At 39.8% G+C, this 11,554-nt stretch overlaps 1 protein-coding gene across 1 annotated transcript in view; it reads left to right on the forward strand.

Annotated features, from left to right (window-relative positions):
* The window catches only part of LOC129105437 (integrin alpha-5-like), a 42,535-nt gene extending 31,114 nt beyond the window's left edge, over window positions 1-11,421 (forward strand). Inside the window, exons 20-30 of the mRNA XM_054616459.1 lie at window positions 2,963-3,113; window positions 3,594-3,686; window positions 4,188-4,267; window positions 4,995-5,075; window positions 5,201-5,306; window positions 6,319-6,477; window positions 6,598-6,693; window positions 9,074-9,187; window positions 9,698-9,799; window positions 9,885-10,007; window positions 10,675-11,421. Of these exons, the coding sequence (XP_054472434.1) occupies window positions 2,963-3,113; window positions 3,594-3,686; window positions 4,188-4,267; window positions 4,995-5,075; window positions 5,201-5,306; window positions 6,319-6,477; window positions 6,598-6,693; window positions 9,074-9,187; window positions 9,698-9,799; window positions 9,885-10,007; window positions 10,675-10,758 (1,189 nt within the window). The 3' untranslated portion in view covers window positions 10,759-11,421. The remainder of the gene's footprint in view (window positions 1-2,962; window positions 3,114-3,593; window positions 3,687-4,187; window positions 4,268-4,994; window positions 5,076-5,200; window positions 5,307-6,318; window positions 6,478-6,597; window positions 6,694-9,073; window positions 9,188-9,697; window positions 9,800-9,884; window positions 10,008-10,674) is intronic.
* The last annotated feature ends 133 nt before the right edge of the window (window positions 11,422-11,554 follow it).

The following is an 11,554-nucleotide window of genomic DNA, read 5'->3' on the forward strand; positions in this document are numbered from 1 at the left end:
TTTATGAGGAAGTAAATGCTTATATTGCGATTTGATTGGAAAAAAACACAAAACACGTCTTTTCTTACACTAAAACACCACACAGTACCTTTAAACTGAGAGTTAGTTATCCGTTGAGTAAACTAGTGATAATCAATGATGCATAAGTATTGTTACTTTGGTTGTGTGTCTTATGCAGGGAGAGACAGTGAGTTTTGTGAAAGACAATCAAAGAGAAAGAGCATGGGAATAATGATCAAACGAATAAACAGGATTCTGTGACAACATTTAAGACACAAATGTTCTCTTGTGTTCGGGTTCACTCGTGTTATGATTGACCATGTATCTGCGTTTGTGGATGGAAGCCAGCCAAATTTTTGGCAGTGTCTCCGTCCATTCACAAAGCGATCACACACAAACTCTCTCCTCCCAGCCAGCTCTGTTACGAGGAGTGTTTTGCATTAGGTGGCCATGTGATTTCTCTCAGCAGTAGAAATACAATCAGAGCGAAAAGTCTCCCATGAAAATTCAAAGATCGGCATTTGTTGCCATGGGACCAACCCTTGTATGATTCAGCATTATCACTAAACAGAATTTCCCTTTGCTGACACACTGATATGCAGTGTTTTTCTCAAGGAATTCGCAAACGGTGGGGATGTTTAACATTCACGACCCTTTCACTGGTGTTTTGAGTTGTGACCCCTGGCTTCAATTACGCTTTTATGAGACTCATGATCCACTGTTATATTTTCCCAGAGAATGAAACTCTGTGTTGTTAACATCTCAACCATACCCTGCAGATTTCTGTCTGTCCTCAGCATCTGCTGAGTGTTGGTGTTAGGGTTGCAGCGTTGCTTCCTTTGCATTCACTAACTTGCCCGGGTATAATTAAAATCATCTGGTGGTTGTCTTACCTAGCGAGAGGTCACTGCGTCCAGACGGGTGGAGGGGGAGAGGAGGAGGAGGAGGAGGAGGAGGAGGAGGAAACAGGGAATGAAAGAGGAACCCTGATTCTGACCCTCAACCAGACTCCTTTCTGCTCAATAGAAACATGAATTCACCACCACAAAGCGCAGCGGCTGGGGGAGGGCTGGAGTATGGAGAGTGTCGAGAGGATTTATCACTCTCACTGAAAGCGTGTTTGCACACAGGGGCGTCACTGTGAACGCGGCGGGGTAAGGCGCGCGGGGGGGGGGGGGGGTTTCCTGAGACAAATCACAGTGATCAGATTTGGGTCATTTCCCCGGGTCAGCCACGGACAGATACGTAAGGAGAAAATGGCCTTCGGGGAGCATCTGAAACAGAGATGCATTGTCTGGAAAGACTTCACGTCCCTGCTTTTCATTAAGTTTTACAATTGCCTCTCTGGCATTTTGGTCATGCCCTACACCGAGTCACTTCAAATGAGCACAGAGGTAGCACTAACGAAACTCAACTAGCTAACAGAGGCTGTAAATGGAGGCTGCAAGGTTCATTCATGTTGATTGCAGCAGGTAAAAATGGCCTTTGTGAAATAGATACTTTTGAAAAATACTACTTTAAAAAAACATGAGTTTACAGCCATGCTGTAAGGCTGTACTGAATGCTGTTGCTTTGAGCTAAATGCTAATTTCATGATGCTTACATGCTTGCAGTGACAATGCTATCATTCTGAGGGTTAGCAGTTGTATTAACCATGTTCAACTCCTTAGTTTATCATGTTTGCCAACCTACATTTTCTAATTAGCAATAAAGAAAAAAGTCAAACTGAGACCTGATGGGAATGTTGTTAGTTTTGCAGGTATTTGATTGTCATGTATTGGCTGAATTTGAACCTTATGGTGGCATTGATGACAAGTTCAGGGATCGCTTAAGTTATTACAACTCCAGCTACGAGGGATGTGGATATGTGTATCAAATTTCATGACAATACATCTTACAGTTGTTGAGACACCAGCCTTGTGGTTGCTCTCAAGGAAAAGTTGAGGATCACAAGGGATTTATAACCGTGAATATCTGTACAAACCATCTGGAAGATGTTGCAATAATTCACAGAATAAGTCAAAAGCTTCACCCGCTGATGGCAGATGGTCCTCTGAGGACCGCGAATGTCTGTTCAGAATTTCATGGTAAGCTGTCTAATAGATGTTGAGATGTTTCTATCTGGACCAAAGCGGTGGACCGACAGACCAACGTTGCCATTCCTAGGGCTTTGACTGAAACCTTGAATCATCATTGTAAAGTTTTATTTTATTTTAGTGATTTTACTTTCGCAAGTGTGTTAGGAACTATCTGATTGGAGCATAACAGTGTGCAAACGTCCTTTGCGCCCTGCAAAAAACAAAACCTTGCCATCAGAATTATTTGTAAGATGTTATAACACATACAATTATACTCATAAAGGCTTTAAACGTTAGAATAGCATAGAATTGCAGCTATAACCAAATTGCGCAAGCAAAAATTTGTGACTCCTTAATTTTTGCTGCAATGAGGGATAAAAAATAATAATTCTCATGTAACTGATCAAATAATGAAGGAAGTTCATGAGCAATAGTGAAAACCATTAAAGGGCCATTATATACACTGATTGATATACCTTGATTATACAAGCAATGAATTCAATCACTATGTGTCACCTAAGTATGCGGTTTTCCTCAGCTCTACAGAGCATTTAGCATCTCTTTTTGAAGAAGAATTTGAAAAACTAAATGACTGTTGTCAATTCTCCAAGTTTGAAAACTGCCACAACCATTGGATAGAACAGTCATATATGTAATTTAGGGAGTTGTTGGCAAACGACCTGTTCTGTCATTTAGGTATGCGGTTGTGTTGACTGGCACACTGCAATACATCCTTTTTTATTATTCTTATTATAACATTCATTGTGCAGATGTTACTGCAATTGGCAAACTTGTATGCCTGGACGTCCTTAACAGGGCATACTTCTTTTACTTTTTTTTGTTAACAACCTTGTTGTGGTTGTGCTTGTGCTTCTCCTCTCCAGTGACAGAGCAGAAGTTTACCTGGGTGATGAAAACTCCTTGAGCCTGACATTCAATGCCAGGAACGAGGGAGAGGGAGGGGCGTACGAGGCCGAGCTCTACGTGGTGCTTCCCCCAGAGGCCGACTACAGCGGCATAGCACGCAACAATGTGGTGAGCCAGACAACTGTCAATGTAACTTTAGACTCTGACTATAGCGGTAATAAGTGTTATTTCTTTATTACTAGCATTATATTCTCCAACGTAAGCAGAAATAACGCATCTCTGGCTTCGTAAACAATGCACAGCATGTTTGCTCATCATTTGAATTTTGTTGTCCAACAAAGTAGCACTTGAAAACAGCGCAATGTTGAAAACAGCCCAATGTTGAAAACAGCGCAATGTTGAAAACAGCGCAATGTTGAAAACAGCGCAAACACAGATTGTGTACATTCCCACCTGTGTCCTAGCAGAAAAATTAACTGTATATGTAAAAACAAAAACAGGATGCATAAAAATCACAATCCTTGTTAGAAAAGCTGAGATGTCTTCTTTAAAAAACAAAAGGCACACTATTTTAGGGTTTTGTGTTTAGTTCTCCAGTAATCCTTTTGTCAGAGTTGACAGTATTTGCTGTTTTTGTGTCCTCTCCAGAGCTTGGCTCAGCTGACGTGCAGCTATGAGGCAGAAAACCAGACCCGCTATCTCCTGTGTGATCTGGGAAACCCCATGAAGTCTGGTACCAGTGTAAGAGCCAACAAAGCCCACATGTTGTCTTTGGCCTTTTTCAGTTTTTGTGTCTCGGCACAATTAAGTCAAGTCAGATTGTTCCAGCATGAGGTAATTGAAACAAAAACTCAAGATGTTTTTGAATTGACTTGATAAAACATACAAAACATAAATCAAACTTTGATGGCGATGGAATATCCCCTGTATCCAAAAGCAGGGGAATATCTCAGACCAGAATAAGAGTCCAGCGTCAGTTTGATTATTTAAACGGCGTGTCAACTTTTCATCACCACCAATAGAATCAGCTGGACAGTAAGTTAATACGGGGGAGGAGGCCATTTTTAGATCTCTTGAAAGCTCCAAGGGGAGTGTAGAAAAGTATTGAGTATGTGGTAAAAGAACAAAAAACAAATGACAGAACTAAATTAAATTCAAGACATCTCTCTTCAGTATTTACATTGTTAATTTCTCACGTTCCTTGAAATTAATTGTGTACATTTCCTGTGGGTCATTTCCTAGTTATGGGCCGGCCTCCGGTTCACTGTGCCCAGACTGAAGGACACTCACAGAACTGTACAGTTTGAGCTCCAAATACGAAGGTAGGTCACTTTTCAGACAGTCCGGCACTGTACAGTGAGACAGGTTCATGTGTGGTATCTGAAAGTCAAACAAAATGTTATGCAGGTGTATGTTTGATTTAGTTTCATTTTGGATTTTAGGTTTCATCCGTCTGATGTCAATTTCAAATTCGACAAAAATGCAAGACTTGACATTTGTTTACATACATTGTTTACAAGTCAGGGTCAAATGTTACGGTTTTCAGTAGCATGACACAGACATCATTATACATAATGATATACTTTCACACTTTTCTGAGAAAAAAAGCATACCTTTTTTTTTTTACACGATTGCAGTATCCTTCCAAATTATTACATCATCAGTTTTGAAAAAAAATAACCCACCTAAAAGGTTTTAAATTATCAGTATAAAAGGATATTACCCATCTACCCAATTATTACATTATTTGTCAAGTTTTACATTTGGGTTTTATGCCCAATAAGTGCAAATTTGTTACACTTTTAGGAAATGATTACACTAGTGCTACAAGCAGCTACAACATTTTTAAGTCCTAAAACCCGTCTTTTTTTTCCTTTTTTAACATTTTGTAAGTATTAGATTTATATTTTATATACTGTAGTAATCAATATTTGTTATTTCAGTAAAAAATGATTCTAGAGTTCATCATATCTTGACAAAATTGTATTTTGGAAACGCCAGGTAATTAATAAACTTTGCTTCTGAAACAACTTTTTCTTTCTGTCGTAGTAAAAATGTAAACAACTCAGAGAGTGAGGTGGTGCTGTTGGAGCTGGAGGTGGCTGCCATGGCTGATGTCATTCTGCAAGGGTGAGGCTTCATTGGCAACTCCTCCACTACATCATTGCATTACCACTTTATAATCGTTCTTATCATTGTGGGTCGTGCCAAGTTAACTGCCAAAAACAAAAACAAAAGATGTTTTTCTATTGCAGTGTCTCTCGCCCAGACAAGTTCATTTTCCCCCCTCCCAACTGGAGTGTGAGTCAGAGTCTGAGGGAGGAGCGGGACATCGGGCCTGAGCTTCAGCAGGTCTATGAGGTAGGCCGACACAGTTCTAACTGCTCTTACATATCTGCTATAAGTTTTAAATTTAAACATTTATGTTGAGTGTTTATTAAAGGACTGCATGTTAATAATAATTATTATGAATGTTACAGTACAGGGTCTTTTATTTACTTTTATTTGTACCTTATATTTAGATTTTATTTTGGCTTTCCTTGTGAGATTTATCATCATGAGAAAAGAGATCAAATAGTTACATAAAAAAATGTCATGTCTTATGCCACATGTAGAGGTAAACACACCTGTCTCTTTAACATGGCTTTATTTTCCTCACCAATGAGTAGTAGGTTGGACCAAAATGTCCATACTGAGAAACACAATACATACTTATAAGTGACTACTGATTTTTATCTTGAGTATCGTAAAAGGCATGTGATTAGCAGTCATGAAAGCAGTCATGAAAAGTGGCATAAGAAAATGACAAGGGAAATTATGAAATGTTAAAGTAACATGAAATAATAATATTTAAATTAGATAATAAAGTGTAATAAGTATATAAAATGTATTCACTTAAGAAAATAAAACAGTATATATAATGACATTATGATATGGGTTTTAGTTATTTAAATTATTTTACAAATTATTGGTTTATCTATATATTTTACGATTTTTTGCCAATGACAATTTATTTTATAATCACCTATTTATTCATGTATTATTTGATATTTTGGGGCTCCATAATAAATATATTGTTTTGGGATAGTGGTGTGATGTTGCCAAGTCAAGAGGAGGGTCCCAATAATAATAATTAATTATAATAATAAAATATCCTCACCCCAATAACTTTTGTAGAGTCCTCAAGGCAAACACAGATCCATTATATTGCAAGTAAATGTATCTATCTTTATAAAACCTGCATCAGGATGTGTAATGCAGTCGTCCTTCGTAAAGATCAATTTCAACCCTAAAAGCCCTTTGTGTCTATTCATCAGGTGTTTTCAAAAACAGAAATCATAGCAAAAGTCCAAACCTAACCTCTCTGTTTCAGTTGGTGAATAACGGTCCCAGTGTGGTCAGCCAGACCACTTTAGAGGTGAGGTGTCCTCTGAGGGCTCACGGCCACCAGCTGCTCTACCCTGTGGAGGTGATCACTGAGGGGCCGCTCAGCTGCTCCTCCAAACACACCTTCAATGCACTGAAACTCAAGGTGAGGACACAGGAAAAACACAGCTTGGTTGCCATGGTGAAACCATTACCCTTGACCTATTTTTGGCCTTGAACATCTGTATGTTTGCTAATGACTCTGTCGATGCGTTTATGTACGCAGCTCCAGCCTCCAGCAGCAGAGATGAAATCCAGCACTGAGCACCACATCCAGAGGAGGGAGGTGTACAGAGATCTTCTGTCTGAACAAGGAAACCTGGTGAGACAACATGGAAAAGAAATAGATAACCAGTTGTAAAAATGAAAGGAAATGTGTTTTTATGCCAAGCTGCTGTAATACTGGTCCGTGTGTATCCATGGACACGGTTAATTTACAGGTGCACACACGTGTACAATATATATTCCTATTGACTACATTGAAGGAGTGCTTTATTGATTAAGCATTGCAATCTTTTAACATTGTCACACTTGTGATGGACAGTTTAAAAAAAGGATAACAATTGAACCACACATTCAACATTTCAGTAGGAGATTCGGGTGTGTTATGCTAGAAGCAGCAAAGGTAGCCTTAAGCAGAGATGAGGAAGTGGGCTACAGAGGTTGGGTAGCCTCACTTCTTTTGAACTCCACACCTTCAGATTCAGTCTCAATAGATTCTGACTCAAGTGACATTACTCAAGGCAATTTATCAGACTTCACAAGGCCTCATACAACTCTTTTCAATTTCAGTGGGTAGTCCTAGTCCTGTAAACAGACTTTGGTTTGTAAAATCTGCGGACTTCTTCCCTACGTTCAAAACCTTGAGTCTAACCACCCTTGGTTACATGCCTATCATTTTACAAGATTTATATCAGTTTCATATTTGTGCGTCCAGAAATGGGTTTTTTTTTAGCCTAGCTTGGCACAAAGACTGGGAGCAATGTGAAGCTGTTAGCCTAGCTAAGGGAACAGCAGCCTCTTTTCAATTGTCAAGCACATTTTACGCAAAGTAGAAGAAGTAGAATCATCCGGAAACAAAACAAGTTGCCTTGCACATCTAACCATGAGGGGAAATGGAGAGAAGACTTCATTCATTTGTTTAATTTGGGCTAGTTTTAATGGTTCTTTTTATGTCTTTTTATGTAGTATTGGCCATGTTTCATGTTTCGTGCTGTCTGGAGACAAAGACAATATAAATATATAACTGGGCAGATGTCGACAGCAGAAACAGCGGATGTGTAATTTGATTAAATGTTTGCCATGTCAGAACTTTATTAAGAAATGTAAACTGACAAAATAACCCATTTTGGGTGGATTTACCTTTTCTTCTCTAACTTCCTGAGAACAGTTGTTCCTCATCAAGATAGACGAGTTGACTCCATGAAGACACCCAGGAGGTGTTTGTTTTCCTCCTTCTCTTGCCTCCTCGACTCAGCATGCGGAGGGAATCATGGTGACGCTGTTCTCTCCAAACAAAACCACAACAGAGGCTCTTTAAATTTAGTCAATGGCTCTTGTGTTAGGTTTTGAGTCCCACATGGAAGTGTGTTTTCATTAGTGTGTGGCTCTTAACTGAGGTGTTATGCAACCTTTTTTCAGTCCTGGGTGGGCTCTGCACATTCATCTAGTCTATTTAGACCAAAATAGTCCAGTCAGATTGTAGGAAGAGGTAGAACCGGCCCGCTGAACTGGGATTATAATGAGATTAGTTCTTTCAACAGAGGAAATGGAGATAGACATATTGAGCTCTGGTCAACATCTGCTGCTTGTTGTGATCGTTTGTGAGATGAAGTTAATTAGGTTTGTGATTCACTGGGTTCCTTTTTGTACGGCTTGCGTCACTGACTGTAATGTTTGACCGCTAATCTTTTATGGAATTCAAATGAACCATCTTTGAGATGCTTCCAAGCATCCATGCTCCACGGAAATCGCTTTTGAAACTGTTTACCTACCTAAAAATGGCCAGAGATACATATCAGTGCACACCTTTTAGACTGCAGGAAATCATGTTAAAATCTTTCATGCTCAGTAATCTGTGGCGTTTACTGTCTGCTGTAAATTACACACTCTGCTCCGTCTAAATACACAAGAGAGCAAACATGTTACTCACAGCCGGAGACATTTATTACCTTGCTTTAGTCCTAAAATAAAGTGAACAAACATAGGCCACCCTTACTATTGTCAGCGAGTAAAAACTATGATGACACTGATGACGAACTCAAGGGAAAAGTATCTCCAGTAGGAGAAGATGAGAGGGACATGATTAGTTAGCAACGTTACATGGCCCGTGGCATTGTGGGGGAAGTGTTAACCACTTTTTTTGGTAGTACTCAGATCCACAAAGTAGCAAAACTGCAAGAATAAAACACTGTGCACTACAAATAAAAGTTGCACGTTTAAAATGTCAGCAAATGTACTAATTTAATGTTGAAGTAGACCTCTCATAATTCAGATAGATGTTGTGAAGTGATTGCCTATTATTCCCATACTAAAATGTACCTTGATATTTTATGATTTCTGCAGAAGCTGCAGCAGATTATTTTGGTTTGAGACTTTGAGGCCCATATCAGCCAAACCAATCAGTAATGAAAATAAATAGAACTGGGTGCTACATTAGCTGTGTGCTATGTGTGTTTGACGGTGGCTTTGTCCCTACACAGACGTGCTCCTCAGTGGAGTGCAGGCTGCTGCAGTGTGAGGTTGGGCTGCTGGAGAGAGGGGCCAACGTTATCCTGACTCTACGCTCCAGACTGTGGGCTGAGACCTTCATGGAGGTGAGACGACGGGACACACTGCTCCACAGCGCAGCTCTGAACATTCGGTCACATGTAATCTGTTAGTACAGGAAACTCTAGTCAAGAGACAAACCCAGACCGATCTGTGTTCGTATAGTGCCCTCTGTTGGCCAGGTCATTAAACTACAATTACAGATGTGTGTCCTAACTCCATTCTACATGCTAATTATATACAGTATTTACTACCCTATTAATAGTAGCGGATATTTAAGCAGTTATAATAGCAGCAAACAGCACAATATGTAGTTAACGGTATAGGGCCTTATACAGGATGTTTTAGGTTTGATGCTGTTTGATATCATTTTGAGAACCGATTTCTCAAAAATTAGGCAGCTCACACCAAAACAATCTAGATTGATGAATAGCAACACATGTTAGAGGAAAAGTATTTAATTTTTAATTTTGTAGTGAACTGTCCCTTTAAGATACTGGCAGCCTTAAAGCCTGTTAGTCCAGCCTTAATTCAAAGTTTTGTTTCCTTGTCCACAGAGGGCCTATAAGCAGTATGTTCTGGAGTGTTCTGTCCAGTTCAAGGTGAACAGGATGCCTTATTCTATTCCTCCAAAATTCAAGCCAACAGGATCCAAAAAGGTAATTTCCTCAGATGTTTTTTAAATGTAACTGTCAGTGAAATCTTCAGAAGCTCATCCGACCGCTGTGGTTTCCTGTGGTTCAGGTGGTGACGGCTGTGATGTGGAACAAGCCGGACATTCCGTTCCCCGTTCCAGTGTGGATCATCATCCTGGCTATTCTGGCTGGGTTGTTATTACTCGCCCTGCTCATATATCTGCTATACAAGGTAACCCGCCGATAAATATCTGACTGGCTGACATTTCTTTATATTTAATATCAGGACACCTCAGGTACAGTTTAAAGGGGTTTGGTTCCTGTTAGCACAGTGACTAAATGACACAGGTCTACAGAGCATTGTTTCTTGTTTAAAAGTAAAAAGACACAAAACCACAACAGAGACATGCAAAATCACCACAAATGTGGTGTTATTATGTCTCTTATTTGTTTGTTTGCACTATACACTCTGCTGCTGTAATCCTGCAAATGTCCCCGCTGTGGGACAAATAAAGGATTATTTGATCTTATCTTATCTTAAAAAGACACAAAACCACCACAGAGACATGCAAACCGCATATAGAAAGAAACGCACGACTGCAGGTGTCAAACTGGCCTTGTTCCCCGTGTCTTGCTCCAGCATGAGTGGGAAATCTTTCAAATTGTCTCATACTCTGTCCATGGGATTTGGGATGATGCACATATTTAACAATTTTGTGATAAATTATGTTTTTCTATTAAGATTTTTTTTCGCAAAACAGTAAACTGAACAATTTGTTATGTAAATGAGAGTGTAAAACCTGTGCAAGAGATTGGGAATAGTCATTTCTGCAGAAAGCCCTCTCCTTTGTGTCAGATTGAGTCATATCTGATCTTCCTCTCTCCATGTTTCCCTCCAGATGGGCTTCTTTAAAAGGTCAGATCCGTACGGCACCACCATGGAGAAGGCCCAGCTCAAACCCCAGGCGTCCTCTGAAGCCTAGATCTGAGACGGAGCCTCCCTTACAGCTGCTCCAAAGAATTGGAATCATCCTCCTTTTTCCCCCAAACAAATAAGGAAACTTGCTAATGAAAAAAGCAGACAACCCATTTGTGAACGGACAGCTACGGCTGCTGCATCACTGGACCTGCACTTAAATGGCGAAGCAGGAAAGGCCACAAGGGTCGTGCTGTTTCGGACATGAAGGCAAAGAGGATGTTCCCCTTAAGGATCTCATCTCTGTGGAAAAATGCTTCGTTGGAATATACTCCTTGTGTCGTGTTGACCCGGAAAGGATTAGAACTTCATAGCCCATATCGGCACAGGAAAATACAGTAAATGCACCTCCAACAAAAGGCACTAATGCTGCAGTATTTCTCCATTCCTAAAAGGTGCGTTCAAGCCATGTTTGCAATCCCAGCGTTCAATAAGCCTTTGTATGATTTATACACCACTCTTTATTTATGGCACAGTGTTTCTCCCGTTGGTTGTTGAATGTTGTACTGTACTGTCTGCAGGACAATCCTGATGAAACTGCAACGCTTAACTTGAACTATTCCTCTCCCATATTGGGAGGTATTTTGTGTATGTTGTGATGTATGTAATGTGTTCATTGCATTCTGACCCATTGCTGTTGTGGCCCAGAATAAAAGCATAATTTTGTATACCCACCCATAATGTTATCTATGTGATACTTGGGAACATTTTTAGAGATGAAAGGTGACCACAGATTTTTCTATTCTCAAAAATATGTAGATCCAGCTTTCTTTCCGACTTGATATTTTAATCACCTTTTTACA

This window comes from Anoplopoma fimbria, chromosome 17, assembly GCF_027596085.1.
Source record: "Anoplopoma fimbria isolate UVic2021 breed Golden Eagle Sablefish chromosome 17, Afim_UVic_2022, whole genome shotgun sequence".
In the NCBI taxonomy this organism is placed as follows: Eukaryota; Metazoa; Chordata; class Actinopteri; order Perciformes; family Anoplopomatidae; genus Anoplopoma; species Anoplopoma fimbria.